Source organism: Capricornis sumatraensis, chromosome 3, assembly GCF_032405125.1.
Source record: "Capricornis sumatraensis isolate serow.1 chromosome 3, serow.2, whole genome shotgun sequence".
In the NCBI taxonomy this organism is placed as follows: domain Eukaryota; kingdom Metazoa; phylum Chordata; class Mammalia; order Artiodactyla; family Bovidae; genus Capricornis; species Capricornis sumatraensis.
The window spans coordinates 82736519-82758648 of NC_091071.1; the positions used below are offsets into that span (position 1 = coordinate 82736519).

The window sequence follows — 22130 nt, forward strand, 5'->3', positions numbered from 1 at the left end:
CCAACATGGGTCGACATGTGGTTAATTTAGAAAATCCAGGTAGAGACCCAAAGTGGACTATGACGATAGAACCTTGGTAGGTCAAATACTTTTTAAATAAATCAAAAAAGTAGCTTCTTGAATTATTTACAATGTCCTAAAGACAAGAAAGTGACTGAGAAGGAAACTGAAAATGTGGACATCAATAATGAAATTATTCACATGCCATCCTAATATTTAGATGCTTTGGAACATTTATATCCCAGTTAAAACCTAATGTACTATCTACTATTTTTTCAAGTACTTCATCATCATCAGTTTTGTTGGCTCATTTAAAGAATGGAAACATAAGGGGGGGGGGAACAAGTTGCATTTCTTCATCTCCAAATCAATGTTTCTTAAGACAAAACAAACAAACACATCTTACCAATAAGCTAAGAATTCTTAATGAGACCAGAACTTCCAAATGATAGATATCCACAACAGCACATTGCTTTAATTTCCCACAATTCATCGCCCTTCATTGTGCTGCGAGGGATGTATGTATCATGAAGCAAAACACCTAGAGTCCATGACATTAAGCTGGATGGTCAGTAGGGTACCTTGCCCGCCCTGGACACTTGCTAATATCACAGGGAAACCTCAGTGGTCAGGATGGTACACTGCATGGGCACGGGCTGCACAGACAGAGCCTTGTATTCCACAACTCAAGAATTCTGAGCACTTTTTATAACAACATTATCCATTTCATCCCCAAATGCCTCATTCCCTACTATTGCCTATTTGGCATAACATTGGCTAAACAACCATCCAGAAGGATGCCTGATCTAACAATGATTGCTAACATTCTCCTTCTCTTTCCAAATGAACATCCATAGATGTCCTTTAATCCATCTGTGAGGGTCTTGGTGGACTTTCCTGTACCATAGCTGTGGAAAGGACATGATTTTTTTTAACATGTCTGTTTCCAGTGAAGCACTACTTAGCCACCTGTGTAATTCTAAGACCAAATTTTTATTAATAATTCCCATCTTAAAAAAAAAATAATTCCCATTCAGTCCTCTCACTCTGTCAACCCAACCTTTTCAGTTACAATGCCCTGCTCTGTTTGCATTTCTTGACATAGTAGAATTATCCTCTCACAAGATCTGCTCCTGAGGAACCGGTTGAAATAGAAGGTCTCCTCAGAACTTTACCTGAACCCAGGGTAGATATATTAGCAAGGCTCCTGACCAGTTGCCTGGCCACCCGAGGAGTAAGGGAGGAGGTGAGGTGCTGAGAAAAACTTTGGAAGCATCTCCCGACTCTTCTCTAACAGCCTGGCCTGATGTCTTCTGGTATGTCCACGTAGAAAAGGCCCAGACCAAGGCAAGTAAAGGGTGACACTAACGTGAGCTAAAAGCAATGTTTTCCTGAGAACTATTGCCATCTTCTTACTTAGCTGATAAACAAAGCAAGTCTTAGTGATTTTTTTTCACTTGAAGGCACTTATTTCTGTCACTTATAAAATGTTTAAGCTTCAAAATTTATGCTAACCCTTGAAACTTACTCTTAACCTCAAAACAAATTTCCTAGCAGTTGTTCCACTCTTCCCCTTAAGAACACCTAAGCCTATTTGGGCAATAGGCAGTGTGAGGTCTCACTCCAGGTTTCCATGCAGGTAAAAAGAGAAAGATTATACACACATATATGTGCACATACATATATATATATACATACATACATATATATATACACACACACACACATTTCTTTAAATTCCTTTAGTTTTCTCTAAGTTTAAATTTCCAAATTGCCTCAAGCTCAGCCTCCTGACACTTTTCAGCCCATCTGGGTTTCAGCGGGGCTCTGGGTATGTTGGTATGCTTTGGCAGCTAGTTACCCTGTATGGAACCACTCCTTGAATTTATTAGAATAGTATAGAAATCAGTTCATCTCACCTATTCCCCCTGATGTGCCGATTCTGATGATGGTAACGTCAGAGCATCGGGCATGGTATAGTAATTTAATGAGTTCATGAAGCATAATAGAAATGGAGGGGACGCCCATGCCATGCTGTGGAGAGAAAAGGGAAAGTCATTATACATCTCGCAGACTGATACACGCACAGGACATATTTTCTTCCTTCATTACAAGTTAACAGCCCGCAGATAAATTTGCATAATCATTATGACTTTGCCAAAGCAGAGAAAACCGTAAGTCAGCTCTAACTGACGCCCACATGACATGCTGATAGATGGGTCCATCTGTGATGATCAAAGAGAGGCATCTCCCTGCCAGTTAAACTGAGTTCAACCCTCATTGTCAAGACCAGAAGGTGGGGACAGGGTGGTGTACTGGTGTGTCAGGGCAGTGCCATTTCTGGGCTTTTCAGTGAGTCTTTGAAAAAGAGCTTTTTGCAAGATTGACTTGATTTCGAGGAAATATAGATTTGGCTGCCATGTATTTAGTCCTTTTCCATCATACTAAATGAAACAGTAAGTCCATTTCATTGCTCTCACGTGTCCATATTCATTTGCTGGTAATTCTGTGTGAGCTCTGAAAGGTAAAAAGTTAGAGATATGGGTTATACCTACACCTAAAAATTGGAGCATATACTCAATGTATGCATGCCTGCTAAGTCACTTCAGTTGTATCTGACTCTTTGCAACCCTATGGACTGTAGCCCACGAGGCTCCTCTGTCTTTGGGATTCTCCAGGAAAGAATACTGGGGTAGGTTCCCATGCCCTCCTCCAGGGGATCTTCCTGACTCAGGGATCATACCCACGTCTCTTATGTCTCCTGCTTTGGCAGGTGGGTTCTTTACCACTACCACCACCTGGGAAGCCCATACTAAATGTGAGATTAAGTTGTTGAACAAGTTGCTATAGATCATGATTGCAACCCCGTCTTCCTCAGCATTTGGAAGAGTAGAATCATTGTCACAGAATAAAGATCAACACAGGTTAGAGGATTTGGCCATTCCAAATCATTTGGCATTTACAATATGTTCTAATAATGTTCCAGAAAGATCCTCCATGCTGGAATTTGTGGTAGATGGAGCTAAGTTTAGAATCAGTTTCTATTTCATTTCTAACATAATGCCAGAGAGTCAAAGGTGTTCTTCAGTGTTCTACTCAGGCACAAAGACTTTGTGTGCACAAAAGCACCAGGGGCATCTTGGCAGTTAGATGATGGCTTCCACTAATTCTTCATTAACAAATCTGGGAAACCACTGCAGTCACGGGCACAATATTTTCATCTGAGTTCCTTTTTTCTCACCATCAAGAATATTAAACTACGGAAACTAGGTTTATTTTTGGTTACCATGGAACATGTTCTGACTTCCAAATGCATCGTAAGTCTCCTAGAGGCCTGAATCAAACCTGTGTTAATTGTATGTCCAAGATTAACTAGTCTTGGCTCTGCCACTAATGAGTAAACTCTCTAAGTCTCATTCCTCAATTGTAAATGAAGAGAATGAACCATTATTTGATTTATTAGTGAAAAGTGAAGTCGCTCAGTTGTGTCCGACTCTTTGCAAACCCATGGATTCCAGCCTAAGAAGCTCCTCTGTCCATGGGATTTTTCAGGCAAGAATACTGGAGTGGGTTGCCATTTGCTTCTCCAGGGGATCTTCCCAACCCAGGGATCAAACCCGGGTCTCTCACACTATAGGCAGACGCTTTACCGTCTGAGCCACCAGGGAAGTCTATTAGGTTCCTCCTAAATCAGATACTTGATAGGTTTATGATTATCACTTTATATATGGCATAGTGATAAAATGACAAATGGGCTTGTGTATTTCTACTGAACTCTCTCTCTGTCTCTCTCTTTCACACACACACACACACACACACACACACACACACACACACACACACACACCCACACAGACCCCAGCAGCTTTTGGAGAGGAAGAATTTTCGAAGAAGGGATCTCAACTGGAAATCCTCTTTCTGCCTACTGAGGCTCATTTCCAATTGGCTGACCTCTTCGGGCATGATACATATTTCAGTTCTTTTTCTGACGGGCCAACAGTATCAGTCACTGCTGTTTTTATATCTGAAGTTTTACTACTTGTTTATGATAGTTTCTCATTTTTATAAATGTTACCTTTTTGTCCTTCCCCATTTATTGTGCAAAAAAGAACAAAGAGTTGTAGTCTAAAAGTCAAACAAAAGTTAGTAAGACAAAATATGCCAAGATCAGGGGATATTCAGTTTTTTCTAATGTAGATATTCTATAATTGTTGGATAAAAAAAATACATGAATGAATGGTTTCTCCCATTCGAGTCCAAAGCAGGTTTCATGTGTTTTGACCCAGAGGAGAGATCAGCTTGGCTGTTCCACTAGTGTTGCATAGTTCCCCCTTCTTCAGTCCAAGCTTGTAGCCATGATCATCCATTCTTCCACCTCCAGAGTGACTGAGGAAAAGTAGTTATCCCCTAGTGCAGGAGTCATATATAATACAGCTCCTTGGAATTGTCACACCCTGTTGTAGATTCTTCCCTTGTCATCTGACATGGTTAACTGTCTCCTTATGGGGGCTTCAGTGTCTAGACACGTACAGCCTCAGAACTGTTGTTTCAGAAAATAGCCCTGTGGCAGAGAGACCCACTTGGAAGGCAAGCTGGGTGCACATGCATTTACACTTGGCTAAGTATATGCTATCCTGGGTCCAAGAGGGAAAGTGGCCTTGTGTTCCCTAAGATTGCAAGTCATTCCACTTTCATATTGTCTCGGGACACTGTGTGTCCAGAGCTGTTAGCATGTTCTACATACAGGAGAGCAATTTACAAGATCTCCATAGAAATGCATTAGCAGCTTTTCAGCAAGCTTAGTATAGTGTTAAATGGCACCACTTTGGTAATTCTGAAAATTGGACCCTGTGTACTAAAAGCCCAACATTCCCAAAGTTGGATAAGACATAGAGGAGAAAAATTGCTGGTGGCTTATTAATCAGTTACAAACTAAAGAGAGGAAGTATGCTTTGAAGGCATTTTCCCCTAACTTGCATAGCTTAATGGTAACTAATAAAGTGTACCAAAGTGGCACAGAATGCTATTTTCTGCCCCTAGGACTTTTTCCAACTATAAATGTCACACCTGGTCACTTCATTTAACTGCGTGAAAATGCAAAGGAGATTAACAGGAACTCCTATATTTGGAAGGTCCCACTTTCTTTTGCTAGCTTGTGATGACTACGTGACATGCAGCTATTGAGTACTTACACTGATGGAGAGCACAGGACCAATTTTGTACATACAATATCTGTCTGTCCCAGCACAGATATCCTTGATGTCCTCTTCACTGTCTGCCAGTCTGAGCTCCTTGTGCATAAACAGTGCAAATGCTTTCATTCTGTTGGGGCTCCCACCAACACAGACAAACTGATAATAAAAATAAACAATTACCCGCCTGAGTACCCAAGATAAAAGGCAAGCGTCATCTTTCAACTTTAGTGTTGTTACTTTGTTTTTCAGTTATATACATAGGGATATATGTAGACATTCTGGGTTAATGTTCATGAGTTAAATAATTGGCATCATTAACTGGTAAATAAGGCAACCAGAAAAAAAGTTTGATGTACTTAATTTGTAAAGAAAAAGATAATCACATAATCAAAATAAGTGTTGATTTTGCTCAAGTGGGTATTTTTGTCACAGTGAATATCAACCAGCATCTTAAGTTTATATAGGCAACCTGTTGTTGGGCATTAGTGGGCTACAGGCTTAACATGGCAATACCGAGGACATGGAATGTAAGTAATATAAGAGTAACCATAGGAGAATGACAAGTTTAGATATGTTTTCTGATTCCACCCTCCCAAGCATATGTTTTTATTGTGAAATACACAACGTTAACATGAAACTTAAAAGAAAGCACAAGGCTTTCCAACTTCTCATTCAGAAGAAATCCTCATGGAACAAGCCTTATCATTGTAGACTAAAAATCTCAGTATGGTATTTCATCACTTCCAATGATTTGGTTTTATTTTTGTCTTATTCATTCATGTTTTAACATCTTTGAAATTACAATATGTGTTGCAGTCAAGAGTGTCAAATCTAATAAAGTACAGTAATAAAATCATCTGGTAATTGCTTTTGCAATAGCCTGTTAGGGGTACATCAGCCCCAGGGATGGGAGAGGTGGATGCCAGAGACAGGATGGGCATGACCTAAGTGAAGTGTGGATGAGCAGCCAGCTTTGTGGGGACCAGTGCTCAGCAGTGGGATGGTGAATGGCAGCAGGTATCAGAGACCCAATGAAGCATAGTCCACGGAAAGGTACCAGCTGCAAAGTCATTCTGGAATCTGAGCTGAGTGGTAAAGTGCACAGCGTCTGAAGAAGCCCCAAGTCAGAGAGATACTGTAACACAGTGGTTAGAGGACTGCCCTTTGAAGTTAGAGAAGCCTGGTGTTGTACCCCAATTCTGTCTCTGATTAAGAAGCTTGTTCAGTGTTATACATGTAATCTCTATGTGCCTCAGATCATCATCACCAAAACAGGAAAAAAAAATACAGTCCCTTTTGAGGATTTTGTTGAGTGTGATAGAGGACAAAGACAGGCACCTTCTGAGTGGTCAACAAATGGTAACTTCCATCTTTCGTATTATAGAGCAATTTCCTAGCCCTGCTTTTAGCTTGTTTATGTGTTTCTGTATTTGCATAATTTTTGCAAATGAAGCTGGTTCAAATCCAGCAAGGAAAAGACAGCTGGTGCTGCCTGACTGATGCAGGCAGTGTTGGGCAGAGCTTCAGAAAGATTGTCGATGAGGTCTCTCACAGGGATAAAGAGTATCTGCCTAAGGAAATACCTAACTGGGGTTGTAGAGTTAGGTGCCCAATTCACAAACGATTTACTGTGAATCATGGGTGGTCTCATTACATGATGCATTGTTTCCATTTAGCAATAACTTCTATGCCACCCTCATTCTCAATTATGGGATGTGATTACCCTTTTATCCATGCCCTCTGCTTCTCTTCTACCCTCATTACTGTCTTTTCTGCGCCTTCTTACAAGGCTCTTGGTTAGGGCTTAAAGTTGGTATGAACTGTAATGGAAGGTAGCCGTCAAGCCTGAGTAGCGAAGAGAATAAAGCCATGGTCTAAGGTGAGTTTTTGAATTATTATTGATTATTCATGAAATTTTCCCCTTGTGAGTATGGATAGTTAAGACTTGGCTCAAGATCTAAGTACAAGGAGGTCATTTTTGTTGTTGTTGTTTCCTTTTTACAAAATACAGTAGTTTGAAAATAACCTCATTGTGTGGTACCATAAATGTAAATTACAGCTATTCAGATTGACCATAAAACCAAAACAGATGTTGGAATAGCTTGCGGTTTGAATTCTTCTTTGAACGCAGATATTGCTGTGATCAATGGGAATTTCTGAGTGTTTCTGGAGACATAAAGATGATAAGTATAGACAAAAGCATTTTTGTTCTTAAAGAGTTATTTCTAAATCAGACTTACTAAATATCACCTCTGGACACAATTTTCAGTCTGGTTGCTTTGATGAGAAGTAAAATACAACTGAAGACCACCAACCAACATTAACCTTAAGCAACACTTACTGAGATTTATGCTCCCTTCAATTATGATTTGTCCTGGTTTTATCAAAGGAGACACAAATGTGCTGGGAAGGAGTCTGAAGCATTGCAAAACTATGTTAAGGACTTGGCCTAATGACTGCCAGAATGAGCTCACTTTCAAATTTGCCTACTGTTTTGAAAGACTTAGCTTTGCCATGTTGCATTAATCTAGTCCTGTTTCAGTATATGTATTTCACATGTTAATAAAGGAGTAAGAAGACTTAAAATACACATTATATAGTGGTATAATGATTTTCCATATTACTTGAAATTCCTAGGGAGAGAATGGAGTGTACCAGTTAGTGATTTTATAAAAGATATATTTGGAGGCTGAATTTGAGTAGATAGCTTCTAAAGATCCCTCACAATATTTTTCAGATGATTGATTAAGCCAAGTCAGTATGACAGAAGACATTAGCTGTTCACCAAAGCTATTTCCCCTTCTTTCTGGGTACACTACTGAATGTAACTTTCCGGCCTTCTCTTCAGTTAGATGAGGCCATATACCTGAGTTCCAGCTGCTAGAATGTGAACAGAGTGATGAGTGTCACTTCCAGTTCTCACCCACAGCAATCTCCCAGTAATGGTCCTATAGATTGTCCTCCACGTGTCTGCTGAATGGGTGTTGACACCCAGGCACTCCTAGCAAGGCACCCCTTGAAGATGACAGAGCAACAAGATGAGAAAAGTCTGGATCCTGAATCACCAGTTGGAGGAAAGCCACCCACTGACCCAGGGGCACCCACTTGGCACTCACTGTGAGTGAGTAACAAACTTACATTGTATTATGCTGCTGATATTTTGAAGTAGCAGCTAACAAAGCCCTTTAAGTACAGTAAGTAAGAAAATGAAAAAAATAGAGATCATTTCAACGATTTAAAATTTTAAGTTTTAAAATTTTACACACTCAAAGTTCTTCTTTTCTTTGAACATAGTGGCATTAATAATGATCATCTCTGTGAAGATAAGGATAAGTTTTCAGGTACTGATGGGTTATGTCCTCTCTCCTTACCTAGGATTGCTATCCTGGAATTTAAGTGAGTCAAGCAACTGAACCTAGCATGTTCTCGATCGAAGATAAGAATGTAACTGAAAGGAGGCAAGTTTCTGAGAAGAGCATTAATAAATATGTCAGACTTTACCTGCTGCCTCTAAAGAATAGATTAAGCAGCCAGTTCAGATTATTTGAAACTACATTACTTTCTTACCAGTCTACACACACACACACATACACGTTTGCCTCCTACCCATGCAAATGGCCCAATCAATAGAGTTGTTCTCTGGTAGAAATGTGTTCTAAACCAGAGCATGTCTTTTTATCCAAAAGAGAATCACTGAAGTGGTCTAGAACCAGGTGGGTTGTGAATTTTTAAGACTGGATAGTGGTTATAACAAAGTATAAGAATGAGTGCTGATAAAAATCTAGTCAGGTAGAAGAGAGAGAGATACCTAGATATGTAAATAATGATCATGTTCTGTCTCAAAAACATGTCTTTTTAATTAGATGTGCACCTTAGTTTATTAATTACGATGGATCATTTAATTAATCAGAGTTATCTTTATATAAGGGTCCTGGAAAAATTGTGAGGCATGAACCTCAAACCTAACATCTGAATTCAGATAAAGTCTGGTTAATGAGTATCACAGACAGCCTTGATCAATTTCTCTTGGAGCATAAATATCAGAAACAGCAGTAGGAAAAGAGGTTACATTGAAAAGATGAAGCAAAAGATTGAGGGATGCCATGAGAGGGCAGGGAGTAACTGGTTGCACGGGAGTAAGGAAACAGGCAGGTCGCATCAGATCAGCCTGTATCTTCACACCTTGTGCCACAGGAGCAACGGGAGGGAGGAAGCAAGTTAACACCTACTGTTAATGAGCATCATAGATTGATTGCTTCACCTCCCTCTTCCTGCTTTCGTTCCTTCTCCTCCTTCTTCACGTACCTAACATCCTCCTCCTCTTGCTCCCCTTCTCCAGTGCCCCCGACCAATTAATGGACTATTCTCAGTTACGATGACTCAAAGAGCCCACCTAGTGCAGTAGGCAAGAATCCTGGAAACTGGACAAGTCCTAGCACTGCCACTATATGGCATAACTTGTTAACCACCTTTGATCAGTCTGAACTCAATTTCCTTATTTTATGGAGGAAATGAATATCTGCTATACCCACTTAAAAGAGGGAATGTGAAGATTTGAGATAGTGGATGTGGGAATTTTAATTTTTGTTCTTATAATTGCTGCTGCTGCTGCTAAGTCACTTCAGTCGTGACTGCAGTGCGACCCCATAGACGGCAGCCCACCAGGCTCTGCCATCCCTGGGATTCTCCAGGCAAGAACACTGGAGTGGGTTGCCATTTCCTTCTCCAATGCATGAAAGTGAAAAGTGAAAGTGAAGTCGTTCAGTGTGTCTGACTCTTTGCGACCGCATGGACCACAGCCCACCAGGCTCCTCTGTCCATGGGATTTTCCAGACAAGAGTACTGGAGTGGGGTGCCATTGCCTTCTCCAAGTATAACTGCTAAAGGAGTGAGGAGTGAATAAAACTCAGCTGAAAACTGCACAGTTCTCTAGTAGCGGGACTGTGTCCATGTAGGCCTTTTAGAGCACAAAAAAAATTTTTTTAAGTTCGTATATGGAATAATTGGAGAAGGCAATGGCAACCCGCTCCAGTACTCTTGTCTGGAAAATCCCATGGACAGAGGAGCCTGGTGGGCTGCAGTCCATGGGATCACTGACGGTCGGACATGACTGAGCGACTTCACTTTCACTTTTCACTTTCACTTTTCACTTTCATGCATTGGAGAAGGAAATGGCAACCCACTCCAGTGTTCTTGCCTGGAGAATCCCAGGGACAGGGTAGCCTGCTGGGTGCCGCCTATGGGGTCGCACAGAGCCAGACACGACTGACGCGACTTAGCAGCATATGGAATAGATAATAAATGAGAGCCTAGTATATAGCACAGGGCACTCTACCCAGTGCTAGCTGGTGACCTAAATGGGAAGGAAATCCAAAAAAGAGGGGATGTATATATATACACACACACACATATATATATATATATATACACATATGGGCTTCCCTGGTGGCTCAGAGGTTAAAGCGTCTGCCTGGAATGTGGGAGACCTGGGTTCGATCCCTGGGTCGGGAAGATCCCCTGGAGAAGGAAATGGCAACCCACTCCAGTACTCTTGCCTGGAGAATCCCATGGAGGGAGGAGCCTGGTAGGCTACAGTCCATGGGGTCACAAAGAGTTGGACACGACTGAGCGACTTCACTTTCACTTTCATATATACATATAGATTTATAATTCACTTTTCTGTACAGTAAAAATTAACACAACATTGTAAAGCAACTATACTCCAATAAAAATTAATTTAAAAATAAGTTTATTCCCTTTGACCACTTCTGTAAATCATCTTAAAGAAATAGACTTATATGTGAAAAAATTTTAGGTACAAAAATATCCATTTAAGCGCTGTTTATGATGGAAAATACTTCAACATGAAAGCCAATTTTAGACTACATAATGTATGGCACAGGCGCTTGGCATCCATAAAAACTTTCAAAGAGAATATTGTAATATGGGGAAATATTAATGACATCAAGTTAAATGAAAAAACACAAGATGTAAAGTTATAAAATTCTAACTATTATAAAATCTATTTATTAAAAAGTTTTAAAAGAAAAGAAAATAAATTGATGGCATCTATGTCTAGGAGTAGGAGTTTTTCTTAGGTGTGTTTTTTAAAGTCATTATTCTTTTATATATTTTTCCAATTTTAAATAATGAACATGAGCCACTTTTATAATTAATATATACATTTAAGATAAATAATATAGACATACAATTTTCCTAGTAAAATTCCATAAACAATTTTTCCTCATAATATTGTTTTATGAAATAACAAAAATCTTAATAATATGAAATATTGAATAATGGTTTTTTTCAGGAAGTGGTAGATCCTATTGTTAGTTCCATTGAGTTATTTCATAGTTTGATAAAATGAAGATTAGTGAGGTTCATCTATAAATAAAGATGTTAAACAGTGAATTGAATCATAATGAATTCTGAACACCCAGCAGGATTGTCAATAAAGTCAGATTTATCTCTAGGGTCCAGAGAAGTCAAATAACAATGTTTGCAGATAGACTTAGTTCGGGAACTTTTGTGTCTTGTTGAGTTGGAAATGATTGTTTATGACATACACAATCTAAATTGTTTCAGAGAATGAGCATGACTTTGGTTCCTATCGGACCTCTGACATTTCTCTAGCTAAAAGAGTAGTGTTTATGTTAGGAAAATAAGGAGAAATATCACCAGAGGAAATTAAATTGTTTTCCCTAAAGTTAGAAATATTTTACCTTTACATCTCCAAACATTTCCGGTAGGTTGTGTGTTTTTGTTCCTAAATCCAAGTGATAGAGAACATCTTCATCCATAGAGTCCAGGTAAGGATTTTTAACATGAACAAAACTTTTTCTGAAAAAAAAAATAATAATAATGCAAAGAAGATGTAAAGCAATCTGGAGAGATATCACACAAAAGAGAAATAGCATTCTACATCTATGATAACCACAAGCCCAAATATTGGACACAAACCGTCGTTTAGGATTAATTGATTTGTAAGGAAGAAATATGGTATAATGAATAAAAATGACAAAGATTTGCTGTGCATTTACTGTGTGCCAGGCATAGCATTAGGCATGAAAATTCCACAATGTCATAAAAACTGCATATAATAAATATATTACTTCATTTAATCCTATAATCATTCTATTAGGTAACAAATACTAATAATTCAATTTGTAAGACGCCAAAGCTTACAGAAGTTGAGAAACTTGTGGAAGATTATATAACCAAGAAATTGCAGGGCAGTCATTTCTGCACAGGCAGGCTTTGCTCCCATGGCAATCTTTCCATACACTCTGCTGAGGGAATATTATCACTGCTGTCTTTTCATCTCTGCATATTTCTTTGTCTCCTTAACTTTCCATGGGGTTTTGTGTATGTCTGTATCTGAGTGTATGTGTACATGTAATCTGTGAGTCCAATAGTGTCTTTCAGCTCCATAGACCAGTGTTTCTCAAAGGTCAACAAGCATAAGAATCACTGGACACTTTATGACTTCTTTTCTAGAAATTTTGATTCAGCAGGTTGAGTGTGTCAGATTTTGCCTTTTAAACAAGCTGCTCATTGGTGTGATGTTGCTGGCCCAAGGATCACACTCAGAGTAGCACTGCCATTGAGGATTCCATCAACCAAGCTGAATACATCACCTCCTCTCCACGCCAGTGGCCACTGCCCCAGCTTAGACCTCCATCACAGCAGTGCAAGCTGAACCACCAGGTTTTCATCCCTCTCTTGGTAAAGTAATACAAGACATGGAAGTCAAGACAGTGAATTGACTGCTGTTATAGAAATCACCTTAATTCAAACATTCATATTTATGAAGCACATCATCTATACAGACTTTGGTTATTTCAATAATAATTATATACTGCTTTAATTAGTAGTAATAAAAAATTATGTACCCTATACCACAGTGGATCTGCCATCTTTACCAAGAACCATCTGGGACTTCTCTGTTCTATAGACCTCCCATTTCCCTCCAAATACCTCAAAATCCCCTAACAAAAACCTTGCATCTTTCTAGATCTCTGATGATCTTCAACCTGATTGAACATTAAAATCACCGAGGGGCTTTGTAGGAAACACTGTTGCCCAGGTCCCAATTAATTTAAACTCTGATTATGTTTCAGATCTTCTGGGATGATCTGATGTGAAGCCAAAGTTAAGGACCCTTGCTCTAGGCCTTTGTTCCTGAAACAGCCTTCTGCTACCCTTCCATTTTTTAATTACTGGAATCCTACTCGATTTTTTAAAAAAGTATGGTTGCAGATATATATAGATTTTTTATTGGAGTAAAATGGCCTTGAGTAATGAAAATTTTAAAAATAAACAAATGGGACCTAATTGAACTTAAAATCTTCAGCACAGCAAAGGAAACCATTAACAAGATGAAAAGATAGCCCTCAGAATAAGAGAAAATATTTGCAAGTGAAATGACTGATTAAAAGATTAAACTCCAAAATATACAAACATCTCATGCAGCTCAATATCAAAACAACAAACTCATTCAAAAATAGGCAGAGACCTACATAGACATTTCTCCAAAGAAGACATACAGATGACCAAGAGGCACATGAAAAGATGCTGAAAGTGAAAGTCGCTCAGTCGTGTCCGACTCTTGCAACCCCATGGACTGTAGTCCATGGAATTCTCCAGGTTAGAATACTGGAATGGGTAGCCTATCCCGTCTCCAGGGGATCTTCCCGACCCAGGAATCAAACTGGGATCTCCTGCATTGCAGGTGGATTCTTTACCAACTGAGCTATCAGGGAAGCCCTCACTAGGTATTAGAGAAATGCATAGCAAAACTACAATGAGGTACCATCTCACACCAGTTAGAATGGCCACCATCTAAAAGGTCTACAAACAATAAGTTTACAAACAATAAAGAGAGTGTGGAGAAAAGGAAACCCTCCTACTCATTCATCAAGGTCAAATTCAAATACCATATCCTCTGTGAAGGCTTTTCAAAGCATCTTTCCTCTCTGGTCAGTATGAATTCCTCCCCACTGTGCTCCTAAAGCATATATTTTAGCATTTCACATGTTAATTTTTTTGCCTCCCCAGAAAGATATGAATTCCCTCATGCAAGCTCTCTCATATATCTTTTTTTAAAGCTTTTTATTGTCTGTTCGAGTATAGCCAATTAATTAATGGCAATCCACTCCAGTATGTTTGCCTGGAGAATTCCATGGACAGAGGAGCCTGGTGGGCTACAGTCCATGGGGTCTCAAAGAGTCGGACACAATGAGCACACATGCATAGCCGATTAACGGTGCTTTAGTTTCAGGTGAACTGCGTAGGGACTCAGCTGTACATATACATCTTTTTTTTTAATTCCTAAATCTTTAAAAATTCTACTTGCTGAATTAAATTTAACTGTTCAGGAAGTAGAACAGAAATACTATTAATTTCCAAGACATTTAGGATAACAGATTCTTAGTGAATCAGAGTAGATTTCAAAAATAAAATATTCCATGGCATTAGTGCACTTTCAGAATAAGCTTCAAAGCAAAAGGATATCTCTCTTCTCTTGATGAAGGGCAAGAGGACATTGACCCACTGTCCCTTGCTAGACAAAGTGGTCAATGAACCAGCAGGGTCAGCAGCATTCACCTGGACAACTTGTTAGAAATGCAAAATCTTACTCCCTACCCTAGATCTAATGAAGTCTACATTTCAACTAACTGTTTTGTGATTCTCATGCACATTAAAGTTTGAGAAACACCACCATCCACTTTCTCTTCCAGTTTCTATTATGCTTCCTGTCTTACTCTGCCAAAACAGCTTCACTATCTGGATATTTTTCCTTTGGATTCCCAATTGAATGAGTGAATCATTACTCTTTAAAAGAGTTCATCTACTCCAGAGAGTCAAAATCTAACTACATATCAGAATCACCCACGGTGCTTTAAAAAGTAGTGATACCTGGACCCAGCTCCTTGAAAATCTGATTTAGTTGGTCAAGGAGATCTGGGACTTTGTATTTTTAAAATCACTGATCTACTCCACCTCTTCTATCTTCAAGAAGAACTTCTCAAACTGGCATAACCATTAATTATATTCTTTCATGTTAATAATAATACTCCTCTTAATTCATTCTTTAGTTTTCCTTGATGTCTGTTCCATTGTCTAATGATCCCTTGGACTAGAAATTGGGGCAGGGAGATGTCTGTAGATTTTTATTACATTGGGTTCATCGAGAAGCATTTCTAAGATGATCATGCTTACCAATGACCAGATAAAGTATTAATTTGGGGTATCATACCAAATTCAATCCAGTATGAATCAGACAAGTGCTTCAGTTTTTCCAAGATATATAATTTTTATTAAATAGACTTGCATTTACTGTCTTCTCTATCTTGTTTTGCTTTTTTTTTTTTTTTAATAAAACATAAGCCAGAGATGGGGTTGGGAATAAAGTCTTTTAGCAAACTATGACAAGTTACATAGCACTGTCAGTATTAAATATTGTTAACCAAAGTAAAGTGCTGGCTGAGAAGTCTTTCCATTTTACTATTACCTCCATCTTCGTACTTTTTGCTTTTCTTTCTCCTTGGCTTCCCTGAAGAAATGAACACAGTGGAAGGCTACTTCTGTTTGAGATGTGTAAGTGTAGCATTTTCTGAAATGCTGACCTGATGGAGGCTTTAAGCAGACATTTTACACAACTCTCAGCAAATCAGAGGGAACTTGCAAAATTCCTTAAGCTTCATGAAGATTAATGCTCTATTATGTTCTGTGAACCTGGGACAAGAATTGGGGCTAAATTTGCAGATTTATGTCTACCTCTGAGATGAATAAGCTACATGTATTTTAAAAGTGAATTCTATGTAAAGTCCATCACAAAGCATATGAAATCACTTTGTAATATGCTGCAACACAGTTAAATCTGCCTTAGATACCAGGAGGCCCCTTTAATTATATCTCAGATATAGCACATAGTCTTGGAATCAAAGACTGAACTGCACATTGAATTTCAGGCTGAACTGTGAATTTGTTCATTCAGGCAGGTTGGTTCAGCTTTTCCATGTTTTTTGGTGACTTGTTTTGCCCCCACTTTCTTTTTTCTTTAATTGAGATGTAATTGACATATTGCCCCACTTTCTTAAAGATGAGCTAAACTCTCCCAAGAACTGAGGAAAGAAAATGCCACTGAGAAGAAAATTGGCATTGTTTTTGCTTTGTATTCTGAACTGTGTTCCAACTAAGTGATCTCTAAACTTAAGAAACTTACATAACTGTAGAGATCCATCTTCTGAACATTTAATATAAAGTCCAAAGAACCTCCATCTTGTCAAAGTCAATAGAAAAAAGTCAAAATTACTCACCCAACATATGTATTCCTGTCAGATCTCATGGATGTGTTGGAAGCAGGTAAAATCGAAGCCATATTCTATAATATGAAGATAGTCACTCTTAAGTTGATAATAGAAAACAAAAATATTGTAATTTGCTATTCAATTACAGATCAAGTCACAGTAGAATGATGGTAGAATGCCACTCTCTCTTTAAACTTGTTTTCTTCTGAAACTGCTAATGGAAATTTCCCCTTAGCTTTCTAAACTCCCTTATCAATTCAAAAATATTCCCTCTGACATAGCCTTTTATACTATACCCCAGCTCTCAGGGCAACACTTCCCCGAGGAGATAGGCCCCCTTTGAAGGTGGGGCATCTATCTCTCTAATAGGATAGGTTGGTTGATTTGTTAACTGTTGACCAGTGCACCTTCTCCTTACATTTGGCCTTGGTCCAGTATGGGTCTGGGGTAGCACACAGACTTATTTTCTTTAAGACAACTGTATATGGTTTCAAGTCCTCCACTGATTTCCATAACAAATCTACCAGGTTGTCTCAAAATGTATCCGGTACACGTGAGAACTTTCAGTTCCCAAACATTCATTTTCTTACCCCATCCTACCTCTCATCAACTTGTTTTCATTCTTTGTGATCACAGTGAGAAAAACACACAAACTTAGGACCTCAGAACACCCCTTCATTTGAACTTTGCCCGTTCAAATTCACACAGAAGGTCTGATAATTAAACAAAACCTGTTTCCAGGTACTCTTTATTTAGCTAAACCCAAGGCTGCCTGTGAAATCCAATGAAGCAGCTGTCAGAAATCAACCAAGGTAGAATAACAAAATACAGACTAATATTTTCAGAAAACAGGGTATTTCTGTCAAGAAATCCATGAATTCACCATGTTTGCTGTTGTTTATCACTTCATACTTCTACAGATAGAAAAATCTAAAAGACATTAGAGGAACTTCACCATCCTGTTTCACTTTGGCTCAGCTCCAGTGGCAATCAGTTGAGATTCTATGCTGGTGAGAGCATCAAGAATATTAATCTCATAACTTTCAAGCAAACTGGAGCTTCAAATGTCCGTAAATACCCAAACAGCACCAGATCAAGGCACTCCATAATGTGCGTGGATTTCTCTGTAAGAATGTGCATAACAGTGGAGAATCAAATGCCCATATCTTTTTTTTTTTTTTTTGGAGGATAGTTGATTTATAATGTTGTGTTGGGTTCAGGTGTACAGCAGAGTGAATCAGTTATACACATATCCACTTTTATTTAGATTATTGTCCCACACAAGTCATTACAGAGTATTGAGTAGAGTTCCATGTGCTATACAACATGTCCTTGTTAGGTATCAAACACCCATGTCTTAACTGGGGTCTGCATGTTAGAAGATACTCCTCTTCCTGGTGACAATCATTGTGGAAAATCTCCTCAAATTCCATACTGGCTTCCTTTGGTCCATCTTAGTCAGCTAGCAAAGTTTACTGATTGAAAAGGAAAGGCCATAAATAGGGAACCAGTGTAGCAGCCTAAATCCTGTCATTGCCACCACCAAACATGCATTTGCCACTTTGGGTATCCAAAAATCCCCAAGGAAACTGAAGGTAAACAAAACTTGGAAGCACAATAAGCCTGCACATGCGTGTTGCTTGCAATTTGGTACGGTGGTTCGTGTTTGTAGTTTATAAGAACGCATATGTCTCTGACCTCATGACCTACCTCAAAGTGGTCTACTCGCTGCTCTTTCCCAGTGCCCACTGACAGTGTTGAGACCCAGCACACCCACTTCCCACTGCTGGGACCTTCCGTCTTATGTTTAGTATTCTATGCTCCTCTCAATTCACTGTTGAGTATCATGAGGAGGAACCCTGCACCCCCCACCCACCGCCGCCAATTCCAGTGTGGTCTTTACCTCTGGTTCTGACAGGTGAAAACATTCACTAATTAGAAAAATGCTATACAATTAGTTACTCCAGTGAATTAATTAGGCCAGTTGACATGTTGATTTCCAGTGCAATTTCTGTCAGCCAATGATCTTTTTTTCAAAATTATAGTTGATTACAATGTTGTGTTAGTTCTTGGTGTACAGTAAAGTGATTGTTATACACAAACACACATGTATATATTCTTTCTCATATTCTTTTGATTTATAGATTATTCTAAAATATTGAAAATATTTTTCTGTGCTATACATTAGGATTTTGTTGTTTATCTGTTTTATATATGGTACTTTGTATCTGCTAATCCAAAACTCCTAATTTATCCCTTCCTTAATTTATCCTTTCCTTTGTGGCAATCGTAAGTTTGTTTTCTATGCCTGTCAGCTAATGATTTCATCACTGCCTGTGCCAGGTAATGCCAGCAAAGATTTATGGACCCCATATAACAGCTCTCCAGGACAGTACACAAGTGCTCATCCTCTGGGTGGAATGCAGAACAGTCTTGTACAGTCTATGAAAGTGGAGTACTAATTCATGTCTTCTGAGTTGTCTTAATTTCCCTGGTTTTCAATATTCTTAAGACTCAAGCCCTTTCTTATGACAGATTGGTCCTCGATAATGTTTTAAAACTTCCTGTATTGCAAAAGGCCAGTCATCTAAACAAGAACAGGAAAAGTTTTTGTTTTTAGAAAGCATGCACAATGCAGACTCACACCATCACTGGGTGTTTTGTGAGCAGAGGCTGCGTGCCAGGAAGAGCCCATGACTCAGCACAGCTTTGAGATTAGCAGGAGCTGCAACAGCCCCACCAAGTCCGTCCTCCACAGTGCCTGGCCTGGGACAAAGCATTTCACTTCCAACTGTCTTCCTGCACAGTAACAGCAGCCTCCTATCCTCAGTCTAACAAAAATTTTCTCTCTGCCTTAATCTTGCCCCCAAACCTCTAATGTTGGAGAAAAGAAGTCAGAGCCCTGCTGTATACCTGGGTAGCATTCGTGTCTCTCCCCAGTTGACATACTTTCTGCTGAATCTGTGCTATTTACTCGTGTAGACTTAGAACTATGCATTCTTGCTAAGTCGCTTCAGTCGTGTCTGACTCTTTGTGACCCTATGGACTGTAGCCCGCCAGGCTCCTCTGTCCATGGGATTCTCCAGGCAAGAATACTGGTGTGGGTTGCGATTCCCTCCCCCGGGGATCTTCCTGACTCAGAGATGGAACCCACGTCTCTTTTGTCTCCTACATTGTCAGGCAGGCTCTTTGCCGCTTAGTGCCACCTACCCACCCTCCAAAACTGTGCTCCGATCATGCTGGGGAGGGATAGAACTAGAAATTTGGAATTCCGAGAACTTTGCTGTAAGGGCTGGGCATCTGTCTAGTGCCAGACACTGTGTCAAATTCTAAGAACACAAAAAGGGCGAAATGGACGGTATCTTTCCTAAAGGAATTTATACTCTAGCAGAGAAGAGAGATGAGCGGTAAGTATGACGAGTGCTGTGAAAAGAGAGGCCTTGAACCCAAGATGGAAGAAGTGGGAGCTTCTGGGAGGATGTGATACGTGGGTTGAGTCTTGAAGAAAGATGTAATCCCAAAAAATATTGCTGAGGGTGGAAGTGGGCTAAATATGAGAAGTCTGTGCTCCTGGCCCAGGGAACAGTGTGTGAAATGCATAGAGGTGACAGAAAAAGCATCACATTGAGAGAACCATCAGTAGCGCTGTGTAGTTTTACTATTGGCAACAGAATATCTCAGACAGGGCCTTTAGTGGCTTTTTCTTTTTGAGATTCTGGCTTTTAAAAAAATAAAAGCCAACACAAACTTACACTAATTGCAGTGTACTTTAAACGTTGACATTTAGTGAACTGGCCTCTTAACTTTTAATAAACAATAGTCAAATTGTGCTAGTAACCAGATATTGCAGGATTAATAAACCAATTCTTAATTCATCACACAATGTAAGTTTAATGAAACACAGTTTAAAGTTACAGCATGTTCTTCTCTTTCTTTCCGGGTAATCAGTGAGTTATGAGTATATGTATATGAAGTCGAATTGTAGACCAAAGGCCCCCCTGGGGCCCACCGGTCTAGGCCTCCCTCCCAGAAGCCATGCTGAGTGCCTTGTTCCTTGCTCCCAGACAATCCGTTCTGCCCTGGCCCTGAATCTCTGCTGCATAAGGTACCACTGAAGGTCATATCCACTCACCTGAAACTACAGCAGGCACCTCTGCCCAAGAAAACAATTACACACCCACACACAGACAACAGCACCAAACTCACAGCTTGGGGGAGATGAGGTGAGAAGCACAGCTAAGTCCCCACACCCACTCCCTTCTTTTTCCCACTTCCTTGCAGGTCTCACAGGGTCTCCCTACTTCCTGCCATACCAGAACCCCTCCCCCAACTCCATCATTTGGCCCACTATCGATGACTTGAGAGTTCAAAAAATGTCTTGTTATGCTAATGCTTCCTGTATTTTTTCTTTTATTCATTCAGTAAATATTTACTGAGCATACACTATGCTCTAAGAAGTCTAGGAAGTGCTGGCAATACAGGTGTGACTAGCACAGGTTTTGCTTTTCTGATTTCTTCCACAAACATATTGACATTGCATGAATAGAGAAGATGCAAGGTATCACCCGTCTCATACTATCTTTCTATAGCTTGTAACACATATGTTAAGTATGTCTGCATCATTTTCTTCTTCATGCCTACTAATTAAAACTTACTCAATTTTTGGCTCTTCCCTTAAGTGTTTATTTTACAATATATAGGTTTTAAATGCCTCAAATCTTTTTTAGAAGAAAGGAGATATTTAAAAATACATAACTGTTTCCTTTGCTGTATAGATGTTCTGCAGCTTAATATTTTTACACGTATGTGTGAAGAGAATGTACGTTATTATCTATTAGGCACCCAGTCTTTCTCACAGTACCCACTGTCCTGGAAGTTGGGGCAGAGGGTGGTGACTTTAAACTTGCCAGTAAATAGCAGCTTCATGTCTTTGGTTAAATGGCCTCATTCAGATGACCTGCCCTGATTGATACACGTATACAATCTCTTCTAATCTCCTGCCTCTGTCCGCTTCTTCTATCTGAAATGACGCCTACTAAATAGAGCGGGTGGGAGAATTTACTTGATTCCTTGGCAGTAAGGAAAAGGAGGGCCTCTGGAGCCATGTGCACAGTTCCTTGCCGTTTGGCAGGTGGCAGGTCAGGCTTTGTCCACCATGTCCCTGTGAGGAATCTGTGACTATTTGGGTTGGTCTATGAGTCCCTGAATGAGGCCACTGAGAGAGGCCAGCTAATTCCGTCTAGCACAATTGGAACATCATGCACCCATCTCTGAAGTCTGTGGCCTCCACTCCAGCCTCAAAGCCCTGTTCCATTGTGTCCTTCCTGTTCAGTCTCCTAGCTTCTGACAGTGCTCCAACATCCAAGAACCTCTGCATTCTTCAAGAGAACACTCAGGAAGTTTCAAGACCCTACCTGCCAGACCTAGGCTTGGGGAGCCACTAGTGTGGTCTCTGGCTGTTTCTCCCGACTCTTCTCTCTCTACCGTGCTGCTAATTCACTCACCCCATGTTGGATATGGTCTGGGTTGAATACGGAACTTCTTCTAGAGACATCTTGCATCCTCCTGTCAGGCCATCCCTACATCTTCCCCTGGGTGACATCAAAAGAGGCAGGTCTCT

The 22130-nt window shown here is 39.7% G+C and overlaps 1 protein-coding gene across 2 annotated transcripts in view; it reads right to left on the minus strand.

Moving 5' to 3' along the window:
- UPP2 (uridine phosphorylase 2) overlaps positions 1–16690 on the minus strand; it is a 46210-nt gene extending 29520 nt beyond the window's left edge. For both annotated transcript variants that reach the window (XM_068968685.1, XM_068968683.1), the window contains exons 1-4: positions 16520–16690; positions 11921–12038; positions 5193–5351; positions 1920–2034 (exon numbers count right to left, since the gene is read on the minus strand). In XM_068968685.1, the coding sequence (XP_068824786.1) occupies positions 1920–2034; positions 5193–5351; positions 11921–12038; positions 16520–16581 (454 nt within the window). In that variant the 5' untranslated portion in view covers positions 16582–16690. The remainder of the gene's footprint in view (positions 1–1919; positions 2035–5192; positions 5352–11920; positions 12039–16519) is intronic.
- Positions 16691–22130: the final 5440 nt, after the last annotated feature.